This window comes from Takifugu flavidus, chromosome 8 (assembly GCF_003711565.1).
Source record: "Takifugu flavidus isolate HTHZ2018 chromosome 8, ASM371156v2, whole genome shotgun sequence".
Classification (NCBI taxonomy): domain Eukaryota; kingdom Metazoa; phylum Chordata; class Actinopteri; order Tetraodontiformes; family Tetraodontidae; genus Takifugu; species Takifugu flavidus.
The window spans coordinates 15,425,062-15,437,397 of NC_079527.1; the positions used below are offsets into that span (position 1 = coordinate 15,425,062).

The 12,336-nt window shown below is 55.7% G+C and overlaps 1 protein-coding gene across 2 annotated transcripts; it reads left to right on the plus strand.

The window, feature by feature from the left end:
* The first annotated feature begins 65 nt into the window (after window positions 1-65).
* On the plus strand, window positions 66-9,017 carry c1qtnf12 (C1q and TNF related 12). Of its 2 annotated transcripts, XR_008951906.1 has the most exons (9): window positions 66-1,179; window positions 5,472-5,576; window positions 5,917-6,028; window positions 6,101-6,291; window positions 6,736-6,844; window positions 6,914-7,007; window positions 8,005-8,083; window positions 8,150-8,681; window positions 8,769-9,017. XR_008951906.1 is itself a non-coding variant. In XM_057042189.1 (8 exons), exons 1-8 carry the CDS (start codon window positions 1,000-1,002, stop codon window positions 8,246-8,248), a joined length of 969 nt encoding a protein of 322 aa, XP_056898169.1. In that variant the 5' UTR covers window positions 66-999; the 3' UTR covers window positions 8,249-8,747. The 2 variants fall into 2 exon arrangements, 1 of the variants encoding a protein (XP_056898169.1); XM_057042189.1 differs by lacking the exon at window positions 8,769-9,017 and having other exon boundaries at window positions 8,150-8,747.
* The last annotated feature ends 3,319 nt before the right edge of the window (window positions 9,018-12,336 follow it).

Genomic DNA, 12,336 nt, shown 5'->3' on the forward strand with positions numbered 1-12,336 from the left:
AGACACGGATTCACACCGCTGCACGGATTACACAAGCAGAATTATGCACTACAGACCAGTAACAGACCAGTAACACACCAGTGCGTCCTGGAACCTTCTCTGTGGATCCGGGAACATTAGTGTAGGTCCGGGAACATTAGTGTAGGTCCCGCTACTGCCGCTGGGGGGCGATGTACTCAAATGTAATAAAGTTGAGGGTAGAACGCCGAGTTCTGACATATTTATTCACAATAAACCGAACAATGACTTCATATTTTTTGGAAATCCCAAAATCCTCGCTTTGTTCCCGCAGGTTCCCGCAACCCTTTGTTGACTGGCACGTCTAAAATAAACTGTTTCCCCAACATCATGATGCAGGACGCTGTGTTTGTTCAGAGAGACGCAGCTTTAAAGGAGAGGAGCTCCGAGCGTCGTGGGTCTGGCGCAAATAAAGCCGACAGACAGACGGACAGAGAGGGATGGAAGAGGGAGAGACGGGGAAGGAGCGCGAGGGGGCGGAGGGTGGTGATAAAAGCCCCCGTCCCTCCCCCGTGAGCTCAGTCTGAGCAGAGACGACCTGCAGCAGCCAGAGATCCATGAGGTGTTGGAGACCTGCAGCACCTGAGCGGAGACCACGAAGTCTGCTGCTTGGAGACCAGCGAGAGGGCAACTTGTGAGGATCCCCAGCGGGACAGAGCCGCCCCCCTCCTCCTCTGGCCCCCTGACCTTCCTCCCCTCTCCTCACCCTCCAACAAAGCAGAGAGCGTGAAAAATCTCACTAATGGGTTTATTTTCTGTCAGATCTGCGCCGATCTGTCGTCCCCCGGGCCCGCTCTGCCCGACATATTTCACAGTTGAGTAATCCTCGTGGCTCTCAGACCGGAGCCAGAGCTTCTGCCGCGGCGGCGTGCTGCTGAGCGCTCGTCAGGGAGTCCCTGGACCCGCATTCCTCTCAGGACTTTGAACCTCGCCAGCATCCTCACAACAAGACTCGGGGCTGTTTTGGTGCAGGGAGCGAAGATGCGGTGTGGGGCCGGGCCTCTGGTGCTGATGGCAGCCGTGTTCTGGACTCAGTGCCTCCTCCTCCATGGAGTTGATGCCAAGAAGGAGCGGAAGAAAGCCAAGGAGGCGGCGCCGCAGCAGACGGAGACCCTCAACGCCACCATCTCCAACAGCGAGGAGGTCGGCGGAAGCATCAAGGTACTGACACACGTATTTCAGACTTTGATTCAGGTTCTGAAGGTTCTGCAGAACCAGAAGAACCTGAAGAACCTTCCCTTAGAACCGCAGAAGGAAACGTTTGGAACAGATGTTGTGTAAAGGGCAGAGTCGGGTCAGGTGACCCCGGCTCAGGTGACCCCGGCTCAGGTGACCCCGGGTCAGACCTCAGCGAGGCCAATGTGCGCGACTAAAGCACGATTGATGCATCGGTGGTCCCACGCCATGAACAGATGCAGCCAACTGACAGCGTTACCGTGGCAACCCGTGAGCGCGCCGTTGCCATTGGAAACGTAAATGAAGCGCAGTGGCTGCTGACCACCCCTCAGAGGTCCGAGGCCGGTTCCTCTCCTTCGGTTGCTGATTTGGAGATGTTGCGTGTGGATCCTGAACGTCTGACTGCTGCTGTTGTTGTTGCCCCCGGCCGTCTGGGGCAGATGTGTTGGGGGTTGTTGTGTCCCCGCCCACCCCTCATGTCACACCCCCCAGCGGACGCCATCCCGGCGCGTGTCTGCGGGCTTATTTGCTCCGTTCAGGCCTAAAATCTCGACTCAGTTGTAACTTTATTTCCTAATTTTGCGGCGCTCTTCCCAACAGCAGTGCTGCCGCGGCGCCCGGGCCTCCGGTGCCCGGGCCGGCGGCGCCGCTGGTCCCAGCGCATTGATTGTGTCGCCCGCAGGTCTGAGCCGACTCCGCCGTGTCTGGGACATCCGATAGGGGCGGTGCAGCCCTTCCAACTGGGCCAGCGTGTGGTGTAAAGCCCTCACAAAGCCCCATAGAAACGCTCCTGAAAGAGAACACCTCGGCCTGGATTAGCCCCCCCACATTCTTTTCATGTCGTCCTCCACGACCACGGACGCTCCATCAGACCAGCTCGCCACTCCGAAGACAGTCTGCAGCTTTGGACTCAATGCTAAACTCTAGTAATTAGGCCTGTTGGCATGACAACGAAGGAAACTCATGAAATACTCAGAAAAGTTCCATATTTCCATGTTTTCCTCGGTGCCAGTGGAAACTTCTCACGATGGCGTTCCCTCCTGACCAGTCCTGTGTGGGCTGCTGGCAGCCAGCAGCATTCCGCAGCAGATTTTCCATCTGACACAGAAATCAGGAGGAAACCTGATCAAATCAGGAGCCAATCTGATCAAATCAGGAACAAATCTGATCAAATCAAGAACAAATCTGATCAAATCAGGAGAAATCTGATAAAATCAGGAAGAAATCCGATCAAATCAGGGTGATGAATCCTGAAGATCCGTCCGTCCGATACTGAAACATTCGTTCATCACGGGTTTCAGACGTTTCGGGCTCCCGTTCAGTTGTTCAGTGTTCTCTGTGCGTCTAATTAGGGGGCGGAGTCAAACCTCACGCCTGCTGTGTGGCGTGATGGCGAGGAGCTCCTTGTTTCCTGTCCTTTTGGGTTTGGCAGAACCCCCGGTCCTCACTCTCTTCTCTGTTTTCTGCATCTCATCGACAAACAACTGTTTCATTAATTTAAATATTCTGACGGACAAAACAACACCAACACACCTGCTACAGCCAGGTGTCAATCACAGGAAAGTGGGAGGGGCTAACCTCACCTGAAACATTTACCTGAGAGGAATGTGGCAGCGCACACACCCACAAACAGACACCACCCCCCCCCCCCCCCCCCCCCCCCCCCCCCCCCCCCCCCACACACACACAGACAGACCCCCCCCCCCCCCCCCACACCACACACACACACAGACAGACCCACCCCCCCCACACACACTGGTTCTGCCCAACGTTTGCATCACAGCGTGTGACGTGTTTCTGGCTCGGTTCTGTGGAACCAGGATCGTATCGGATCTCAACACCTTTGAAAACCTAAAGTACAAATATCAGAAAAAAATGGGAGGCTACCTGTGCTAGCGGCAGCGCTACTGCTAGCTGGCTCTGTCCTCCCGTCCCACCTCCGTGTCCCTGGTCCGGTTCCTCGACTGGACCCGGGCCAACATTTGTAACGGACTCAGATCCCGTAGATCAACCTGGCGCCGACTCATACTGACGTTCAACGTCCGTCAGATCTCTTCTTCTCTTTTCACGAGGCCTCCCACAGGTGCATGCTGGGTAATGTAGTGTAGCCATCTGAGTATGTCGATCTCGAATCGCACAGAGAGAAATGGACCGGTCAGAACCGGTACGATGGGATCATGAGCCGGCCCGCTTAAAGCACTGGGAAAAGGGAGAACGTCCATAACTCCTCAGGAGAGGAGGAGAACGTGGATGACTCCTCAGGAGAGGAGGAGAACGTCCATAGCTCCTCAGGAGAGGAGGAGAATGTCCATAACTCCTCAGGAGAGGAGAACGTCCATAACTCCTCAGGAGAGGAGAACGTCCATAGCTCCTCAGGAGAGGAGGAGAACGTGGACGACTCCTCAGGAGAGGAGAACGCAGGCGTGATGCACCCAGCTGAGCAGATGTTCCTCCACCCACAGTCGTGCCCTGGATGTTCCGTCCAGGCATGGACGGCTGCTGGAGCGTGAGAGGAGGATTAGGGGAACGTCCATCATCCTGTGGAACACGCGTGCACAGGTGAACAGGTCGGAACAGACAAGAACGCAGACGTGTTCTAACAGCGGTGACGAGGCTGCTGGCGCGAAATAGTTCTCCTTCTTATTGCTTCAAATAAATCCCCACTAATTTCCTGGGAACGCCTTCACAAACTCCGGGCTGAACCGGACGGACGGAACTTCTGTTATTTCAGCGCCGGCGTTCCTGGTGGTGTCCCGGAGCCTCGTCTCCGTGGTAACCACTGTCAGGCGGACGTCGACAGCGCCGACACGCTCGGCTGCTCCGCGGTCGGAGGCGTGTGTTCACACCTGCTGACAGACGGCGCCGCTCCGAGGCCCGACGGCACCGATCAAAGCAGAACCCGGGTGTTCTCTCAGCCACATTCCTCCTCCGCACTGTGTCGGCCGTGTTGTCAACACGGATACGGAGCCGCGGCCAATCCGCAGGTTACTGCAGACAGGTTGGTAATTCCCGCCTGTTGGTGGAGCCTTTGATGCTTTGATCAGCTGTCACTAGCGTGTCACTAGCGTGTCACTAGCGTGTCACTAGCGTGTCACTAGCGTGTGTCACGCGCTGCTGCACACGCTTCACCACGACACCAGAACACGCCGCCGTCAGTTGGACTCCGATCCAGGGGACGATGATCCCGCCTGACGGGATCTCACCTTCGAGGATGGAAACTCACGAGCACCTACAGGGGGCGGCGAGCGCTGACAGAATGATGGCGTTAGAACGTGGTGACCTCTGACCTCTGACCTGTGACCTGGTGACATATCAGCAGATAAGAACGTTCCACCCGGAATGGTGACAGCTTGAGATTCCAAATCCGACAAGATCTTTACTGAAAAGAGTAGCGAGATGAGAGAGAGTGTGTGAGTGTGTGTGTGAGTGTGTGTGTGTGTGAGTGTGTGAGTGAGTGTGTGTGAGTGTGTGTGAGTGTGTGTGTGTGTGTGTGTGTGTGTGTGTGTGTGTGTGTGTGTGTGGTGTGTGTGTGTGTTATCTGTGTAATATTTCAGTCTTGGCTATGATGAGGACTCGAGCTAACCGTTAGCTAATGATTCGCTAACAATCTGACATCAGCAGCTCCGTCTTGTTTATTTCCAACTGATAAACTCGACCGCGTTCACGCTGGTGAAGCAAACGTTCCTCCTCGGGAGACAACGTTCCTCCTTGGGAGACAACGTTCCTCTTCGGGAGACAACGTTCCTCTTCAGGAGACAACGTTCCTCCTTGGGAGACAACGTTCCTCTTCGGGAGACAACGTTCCTCCTCGGGAGACAACGTTCCTCTTCGGAGACAACGTTCCTCTTCGGGAGACAACGTTCCTCTTCGGGAGACAACGTTCCTCTCGGGAGACAACGTTCCTCTTCAGGAGACAACGTTCCTCCTTGGTAGACAACGTTCCTCGTCATTAATCTGCTCGCAGACGTTGGGAAGGCGGCTTAGATGAGATGTTGCGCAACATCCTCACACGCTTTGTTTTTGAAGGTTCTCCGACCACAGAACTCCAGCAGAACCTCCGCAGAACCTCTGGCTGGTGTGAAACAGGTCCGGGCTTTAGGATCAGGTCAGAGGTCGCCAAATCCTGCAAACGTCCTCAGACTACGGTGGCTGTCGGGGGACACTTTCCCACGATGGCTTCTGCCAGAATTCCTGATCCAGCTGCTTCCGATGGATCCAGGATGCTGGAATGTCGGGCTGATTGCTGCGTGTTCACCTGGAGTGTTTCTGTGCGGCAGGTTCCGGACGGCCAGCGAGTGGATCCGCTGGGATCCTGGATGGACTTCGTCAAACGACCCGTCGGAAACTTTCCTGCGAAGTGTCGCAAACGCAAACGACCTCTGGTAAAAAAACGCACTCGTCAAAAACGGGCTGAGAAACGGGCAGAGCGGCAGGAAGTGTCGCAAACTTTCAAAATAAAAGCACAGAATTCAAACCAAAATTTTGCTGTGGTGAAAATCTGGCTCCTCCCACCGACGCACAGCCGCCACAGCAACAGGAAGTGACATAAAGCTGCCGTTTCCTGTCACGTGATCACCCGTCTTTGGTGGATATTTGAAGTGGGGACATTTCTCATCATTCTGATGCTACCATCATGCTAAGCTAACCTGTGTTGGTCGTTTGTACCTGCTCACGTCACCTGGAGGTGGGAGGAGCTCTCATCTACCTGTCTTGCCCCCCTAGCCAGGCCCTCCTGGTCCTCCAGGTCCTCCTGGCCCACAGGGACCTCCAGGCTCTCCAGGGGCGGAGGTCACTCAGGAGGTTCTTCTCCAGGAGTTCAAAGAGATGATCAAAGGTAGCGAACGTGTCTGTCGCGTCCCGGTGGCAGGAAGTGGTGACTGTAGGACGCTTGTCCCGTTCCTCTCAGAGGCCACGGAACGGCGAGCTGCGGCGCTGGAGCGAGCCGGCGGCCCGAGCCAGCGGCCCGCCGCCCTGGCGGCGCTGGACGGGCCCCCCCCCCCCGCCTGCAGCCGCGTCCAGGAGGCGTTCCACTGCAAGCTGAGAGGACCTGCGCTGGTGGACAAGAAGACGCTGGTGGAGCTCCAGAACTTCCAGACTGTGAGTCCGCGTGACGCCGGCGGATCCCCGTCGCCGTGGTTACGCACGTTGTTTTGTGTTTTCAACAGCTCTGTTTGGTTTCAGCTGCGTGTGGGGCAGTTTTGGGGGGGGGGGGGGGGGGCGTCTTGTCACCGGCAGCGAGACGCTCGCGGCTTTTCTGGTCGCACGCGTACAAAAGGGAGTCTGTGTGAGACGGGAGGGAGGGAGGACGCAAATAGACGGCGTGCTGGAAGAATTCGCCAGTCGGGACGGGCGAGTGGGGGGGGGGGTCGGCACCGCGGCTGCCTCCAAACCCAGTCAGGGTCCAGAAGAACCAGAGAGCGTGACCTGCAAAGAGCTGGCTGGCTAATATGTTAGCATGTGATCGCAACAGTCACCACGTTTAAAGCAGTTTCTTTTGATAACGTCTGGATGCTAAGCTAACTGCTAACTGCCCACCTTTAGCCTCCAGCTAAAGGAGCCTTCCTCAGGGGGTCGGGAATGGACCAGTCCACCGGCAGGTTCACGGCGCCCGTCGCTGGGATCTACCAGTTCTCTGCTAACGTGCACATCGGTAAGTCGCACCCACACCAGGTTCACGTGCCGCCGCCGCCACCAACGCCAACGTGCTGGTTGTTTCCAGATCACAGCGAGGTGAAGAGGAGCAAGAGCCAGCTGAAGGCCCGGGACAACGTCCGCGTGCTGATCTGCATCGAGTCGCTCTGCCATCGCTACACGTGGGTACCGCCCACCGCACCGCCAGCGCCCCCTGCTGCTCGCCTGACGCAACCACACGCTTCCGTCCTGCACCCACCTCTGTCCGTCGCTAACGTTAGCATGGGGGTTTAGGGCCGAAGCCCCGCCTCCCTTTCCCGACCGGCTCGGACTCTTCTGACACTTCCTGTCTGGAAGCGTCGCTCTTAAAGCTGCCGTCCCCGTCGCCTCGCTAATCTCCCCGGGTGACCTTTGACCCTCCAGGCAGCCTGCTATGCTAAGCAGCGTCGCTGCGTTTGGGAGGCGGGACGCGAACGAGCCGATGCGTCCGTTGACTTTGGCGAAAAATGCTGCAAATTCCCAATATTTCAACATGTGTGTTTACACCAGGAGTGAAATAAATACGGCCTCGCCGGGAGCTCGCCACCACGAGAGGAACGTATAAATAATATTATTATGAAGGCTCCTCCGAGCCAGAGGCGTCTGGAGCGGCCGGGGCCCGAGCCAACGCTCCAGCCGGCCTCGCCCTCCCACATGTGAAAATGCAGGGAATGTGAAACGAGGCTCTTTGTGATGGCAGCCCGACGTGATGGATCTGCCATAAAAATGAATCATGTTTCAGCTAACAGCAGCCAGCGCGCTCGCTGTGTGGTCACAGCCTTCAGCTATGCTACGCTACGAGCAGCGGTCGTTAAAGCGCGCACAGCCGGCTTGATGTTTACGCTCCGATCGGGAGGAAAAACCTCCGGGAAAATCTGCGTTTTTGCTCATTTGTCCAAACAGATTATTGAGATGCTAACGAGATAAGCAGCTTCGGTCCTAGCCAAGCTTGGCTAATCTTGCACTGAATGCTAACAGCCACAGGCTGGCGTTCGACGGGCGCCTCATGCTAACGCCAACACGATGGGAAAGAAAGTGAAGAATCAACGCGTGTTCTGTGCTTTGTGCTATGCTAACGTGGCTAATGCTGACGTGTGTGATTTGTGCTATGCTAACGTGGCTAATGCTAATGTGCCGCAGCTCTCTGGAGATGATCGTGGGCCTGGAAAGCAACAGCAAGATCTTCACGGTGGCCGTCCAGGGGCTGCTGGAGCTACAGGTGAGTCACCGACGGCTCGGCCGTGGGCGTGTCCGGTGCATCACCTGCGTCCGTGTCCCTCCCCAGGCCGGACAGTACACCTCCATCTTTGTGGACAACGCCGCGGGCGCTCCCATCACCATCCAGAACGGGTCGGACTTCATGGGAATGCTGCTGGGCGCGTAGGAGCCGAGCACCTGCGGATCGACGGGTCGAGGGATCAGACGCTGCGACCGACTGCAGAGGACAGGAAGTGAGGCGCATCCGGGACCGAGGGCGACGTTAAGAACCGGGAGGACGGTTTCCTGGGAGGCGCCGGTGCTTCCGGGGAATAATCCAACCTGTACATTCCTGCTTCCACGGATGTTTAGAGCAAATCTCGGAACGTTGGGATGTGTCTCCTGTATGCTAACATTCTTCTCTTTATATAGCCGTTGCTTTATGTACACACACGTAGTTAACTGGCATTTATGTGACTTGTGAGGACACTGGACCCCCGACAACAGACGCTCAACAGACGGAAACAAGCTGAGAAAAATTAGGACCATCATAAAAATTCCTTTTTAAAGCGGACGGGAATCTTTCTGCCCCGTGAGAAGACTGCAATCCTTCTTTTATGGTATTTATGCTTGAGTTTGGTACTTCTGTGTAAACTCCGATATGGAATTAAAGTGGTTTTACTAACGAGGCTGGTTCGTTTCATCAGAGAGGAATCGGGAATCAGGAGCTGCTCCGACGCTCCGATGTTCGTTGAAATTACAAAACTGAAAACAAACCGGCGACTTCAATGTTCCCGGAGCGCCTGGTTTCCAGGAACTAAACCCTTCTGCCTTCCCATCCCCCCGGGCTGACGTTCCACATATTTTCCGTGCTTAATTAACAGATAAGTGTTGCGGATCGGAGCGTCGGGACCGATCGGGAGCTTATTGGAACCTCTGGAACGTCGTCTCCTGGGTGGTCCAACGAGCTGCTAATGCTTGTCCAGACGAGCTTGTTAGCATCGTCGCACGAATTCCTGATGGGATGTCGCATACTGAGCAGTGTGTGTGTGTGTGTGTGTGTGTGTGCGTGTGTGTGACACACACACTCGTGTGAGTTTTGATAGACTCGTCTTGTTTTCTTTTCCTCCCTCTTTAAGACACGTTTAATGGCAGCTATGCGAACATGCTGCGACGCATCGTTGGCGGCCCGGCGGAGCGGCGGCGCGGCTGCCAGAGCTGTTGCGAAACGTTGCGGCGCGGCGGCGCTGACAGGAATTTCCCATCAGCCCATTATCAGCATCGAGCCGAGTGATCCCGATTACACACACGCTAGGAGCAGCGTGGCTGGCTAATGTGTTAGCTTCTGGAGCTGGCTGGCTAATGTGTTAGCTTCTGGAGCTGGCTGGCTAATGTGTTAGCTTCTGGAGCTTCGATTAGCATCAGATCACGTGATCGCAGCCTTCCACAAAATCAAACGTGCTCATTTCAGAAAATAGGAAGTTACCTGGTGGGGAAAAGGGGCGGAGTCTCACTCCAGAGTGATGTCACTCGGCTGTTCTGACCCGATCACCTCTGCATGTGGACTGGAACACACAAAGGTCAGAGGTCAGCGTGCTCAGGTGCGCTCTAAAGTTTCAAACATACGTACAAACCTGCAGTTTAGTAGCGTCCTGGCAGGGGGAGCTAACCCTGCTAGCGTTAGCATCCCCCCCCCCCGGTAAACAGCTCCCAGCATGCAGTCTGGCGTCGTCAGAGAGGAGACGGAGATTTAATGACACGCCGTCATTGTTTCTGTAATTGCGCTGCGTCTGACGGGGATCTGTCGTTAGCATTGATGGCGGCTGCTGATGGCTCCTCCCCCTCGTCGGTGGGGGGGTCGAGCCGCGGACAGCTTGTGTTGAGGAGCCCATCGGGGGCCCAAACTGGAGCCACTGGTGAGATTGGTATCGTGTTAATGGCTCCAGGACACAGCAGCAGAACCATAAGCGGCGCAGGAATGCGACTCTCAACGAGGGACAAATTGCACCCGCCGACTCCGGACCTGCGGTTCTGGATCCAGCCTGCTCGTGCACACGTGTGGTGCTCGTGCACACGTGTGGCGCTCGGCACCGCGGCCCGGAGCGCTGAAGACCGACATAAACAAAGGTTCTGCTGGCAGGAACGTCAGTAACCCGAGGAGGGTTCCTCTTCCATTAGGGTCATTAAGGTCGTCGTGGGAGGAGCTTCAGGTCCTTAGGAGACTATCTTGATGATTAGCTCTTAAATAGCATCATTCAGGCTAATCGGCGCCCTCATTATCTGCCCCCCTCCCCCGGGATAAATGGGGGGCTCCTGGGAACCAGCAGTGATGCGTCTGATCGGTCTGGATAAGCCCTACAGGTGATCCACCTGCAGGACCTCCTGTTGGCCTGAGGGGGCGCTGTTTGACGCGCCTGAGCTTTTTAAGCTCTTTAGAGCCTCCAGACAAACATCAAACATCCCGTTTCATTAAGGAAGCGGTGAGGAGACGGAACGCCGCGGCTGGAACGGCCGGTCATTCCGAGGCGGCCGGCGTTCCTGTCTGCGTCCACGTTTCTGGACATAATTCTGTCCCGGGACGTCTTTACGGTCTGAGGCTGCCAGCAGTTTCTCTGGGAGTGAAAACATTCCCATTCTGCAGCGAGTCGCGGGAGACTGGAGCCGATACTCATCAGAGGGGACGACCTTTGACCTCTGAGTCACATGACGCAGCGGGCCGGCGATCCCGCTGCAGCCAGACAGTCTGAGACGCCGTCTCCCGCTCTTATTCTCCTTTTCCTCGTCCTGAGGGGCGGGAACATCAGCTGACGCCTCATCGAAAAGTTCGATGACTTGAGCCCGGCCGGAACGCCGACGGTCCGACTCGTTAGGCTGAAGCCAAACCATGACGTTCCAGGCTGGGCCGGGCTGTCCCCGCCCACCTCCGCCCCCCCTCAAACCCTCGTTAGGGAACGTTGGAGAACGGGAGCAGTCGGAACGTTTCGGAGGGGAACGCTGGGGTTCCACACCGCCGATGATTCCGATGCCAACGTAGCAAACGAGGAGCATCAGATCCCGATGGAACGTTGCTGCGGGATGGAGGACGGATGGACTCCAGCCCCCGGACACGGACCAGGATGGAACGGGGGATGCAGCCTGTTCACGTTTCATTCCGGCACAAATCCCGCGACATTTCCTGACAATAAAGAAAGTTCTGAACGTTCCGACACATCCTTTACGTGTTTTTATGACTGTCTGACCGTTCCTGGCAGCAGCGTCGCTCCGACCTGGACCGACTGGTCAGACTGGGAGGAGAAGCTCTGCTTTCCCAGTCAGACGGAAAATTCCCAACGGTGAAGGAAACGCAGGTCACGTGATTCCAGTGTATCAGCGCTTGACACCTCCTGGAGGACCAAAGAATGTTCTCACACACACACGCACGCACGCACGCACGCGCACATGGTTTCGTCTCCGTCCGTCCACTGACATCGTGGCACCAACACATTTAAAAACCACAGAAGAAGATTAGTGCTTCCTGTTTGTACCAGTTAGCGTGAATGTTTATGTGTTTTTGTTGATTCTCCTACTTTATTTCACGTTTTAAACATCATTTTCCGATTTTCCCTGATTGTCGAGTCCTTTATTGGCGGAAAACGACTTTTACGAACGTGGATACGTTTGTTTTCGCCGCCGTAAAGTCTTGTTTGTGTGTCAGCGTGTTCTTGTTGAGTGGAGCGCTGCTGCCGCCTGGTGGCCGTTGGTGCGAATTACAGCGACCGAGGAGATTAATTATTGAGGAACATCAAGATCTCACGGTGACACAGTGATGAGACGTGGAGCAGAACGCTGCTAAAACCGAGCCGGGACCGAGCCGGGACCGCAACCAGCTGCTCAGCGCTGTAATTACAGCTGTAATTAATAAAATCTGATCGGAGCAGCAGCCAGTCAGGAAAAACAGAACACAATGAGGTGGAACTGTAACTACTCAGATCAATCAAGATCCGATTTAAAAGGTCTCTGAGGCTCACACACACACACACACACACACACACACACACACACCACACGCACACACACACACACGCACACACACACACACACACACACACACACACACACACACTCGGCCTGTTGATGCCCTCTGCTGCCAGACAGGAAACGTGTTCCACATTAGATCAAACCCCAGTGTTCCCCTCGATGACACTGGGTTACCATGACAACACTCCGGGCCTGGTCTGCAGGCATAAAAATAGCTGTGTTGTGTGTCTGGGAGGATGCTGACGGTCACAGGAAGCT

Bases quoted from the DNA above. Each gene is read 5' to 3' on its own strand.
- c1qtnf12 (XM_057042189.1), top strand. From the start codon at position 1,000: ATGCGGTGTGGGGCCGGGCCTCTGGTGCTGATGGCAGCCGTGTTCTGG. The intron at 6,029-6,100 runs GTAGCGAACGTG...CGTTCCTCTCAG, and splicing joins GTTCAAAGAGATGATCAAAG to AGGCCACGGAACGGCGAGCT. The intron at 7,008-8,004 runs GTGGGTACCGCC...AATGTGCCGCAG, and splicing joins TCGCTCTGCCATCGCTACAC to CTCTCTGGAGATGATCGTGG.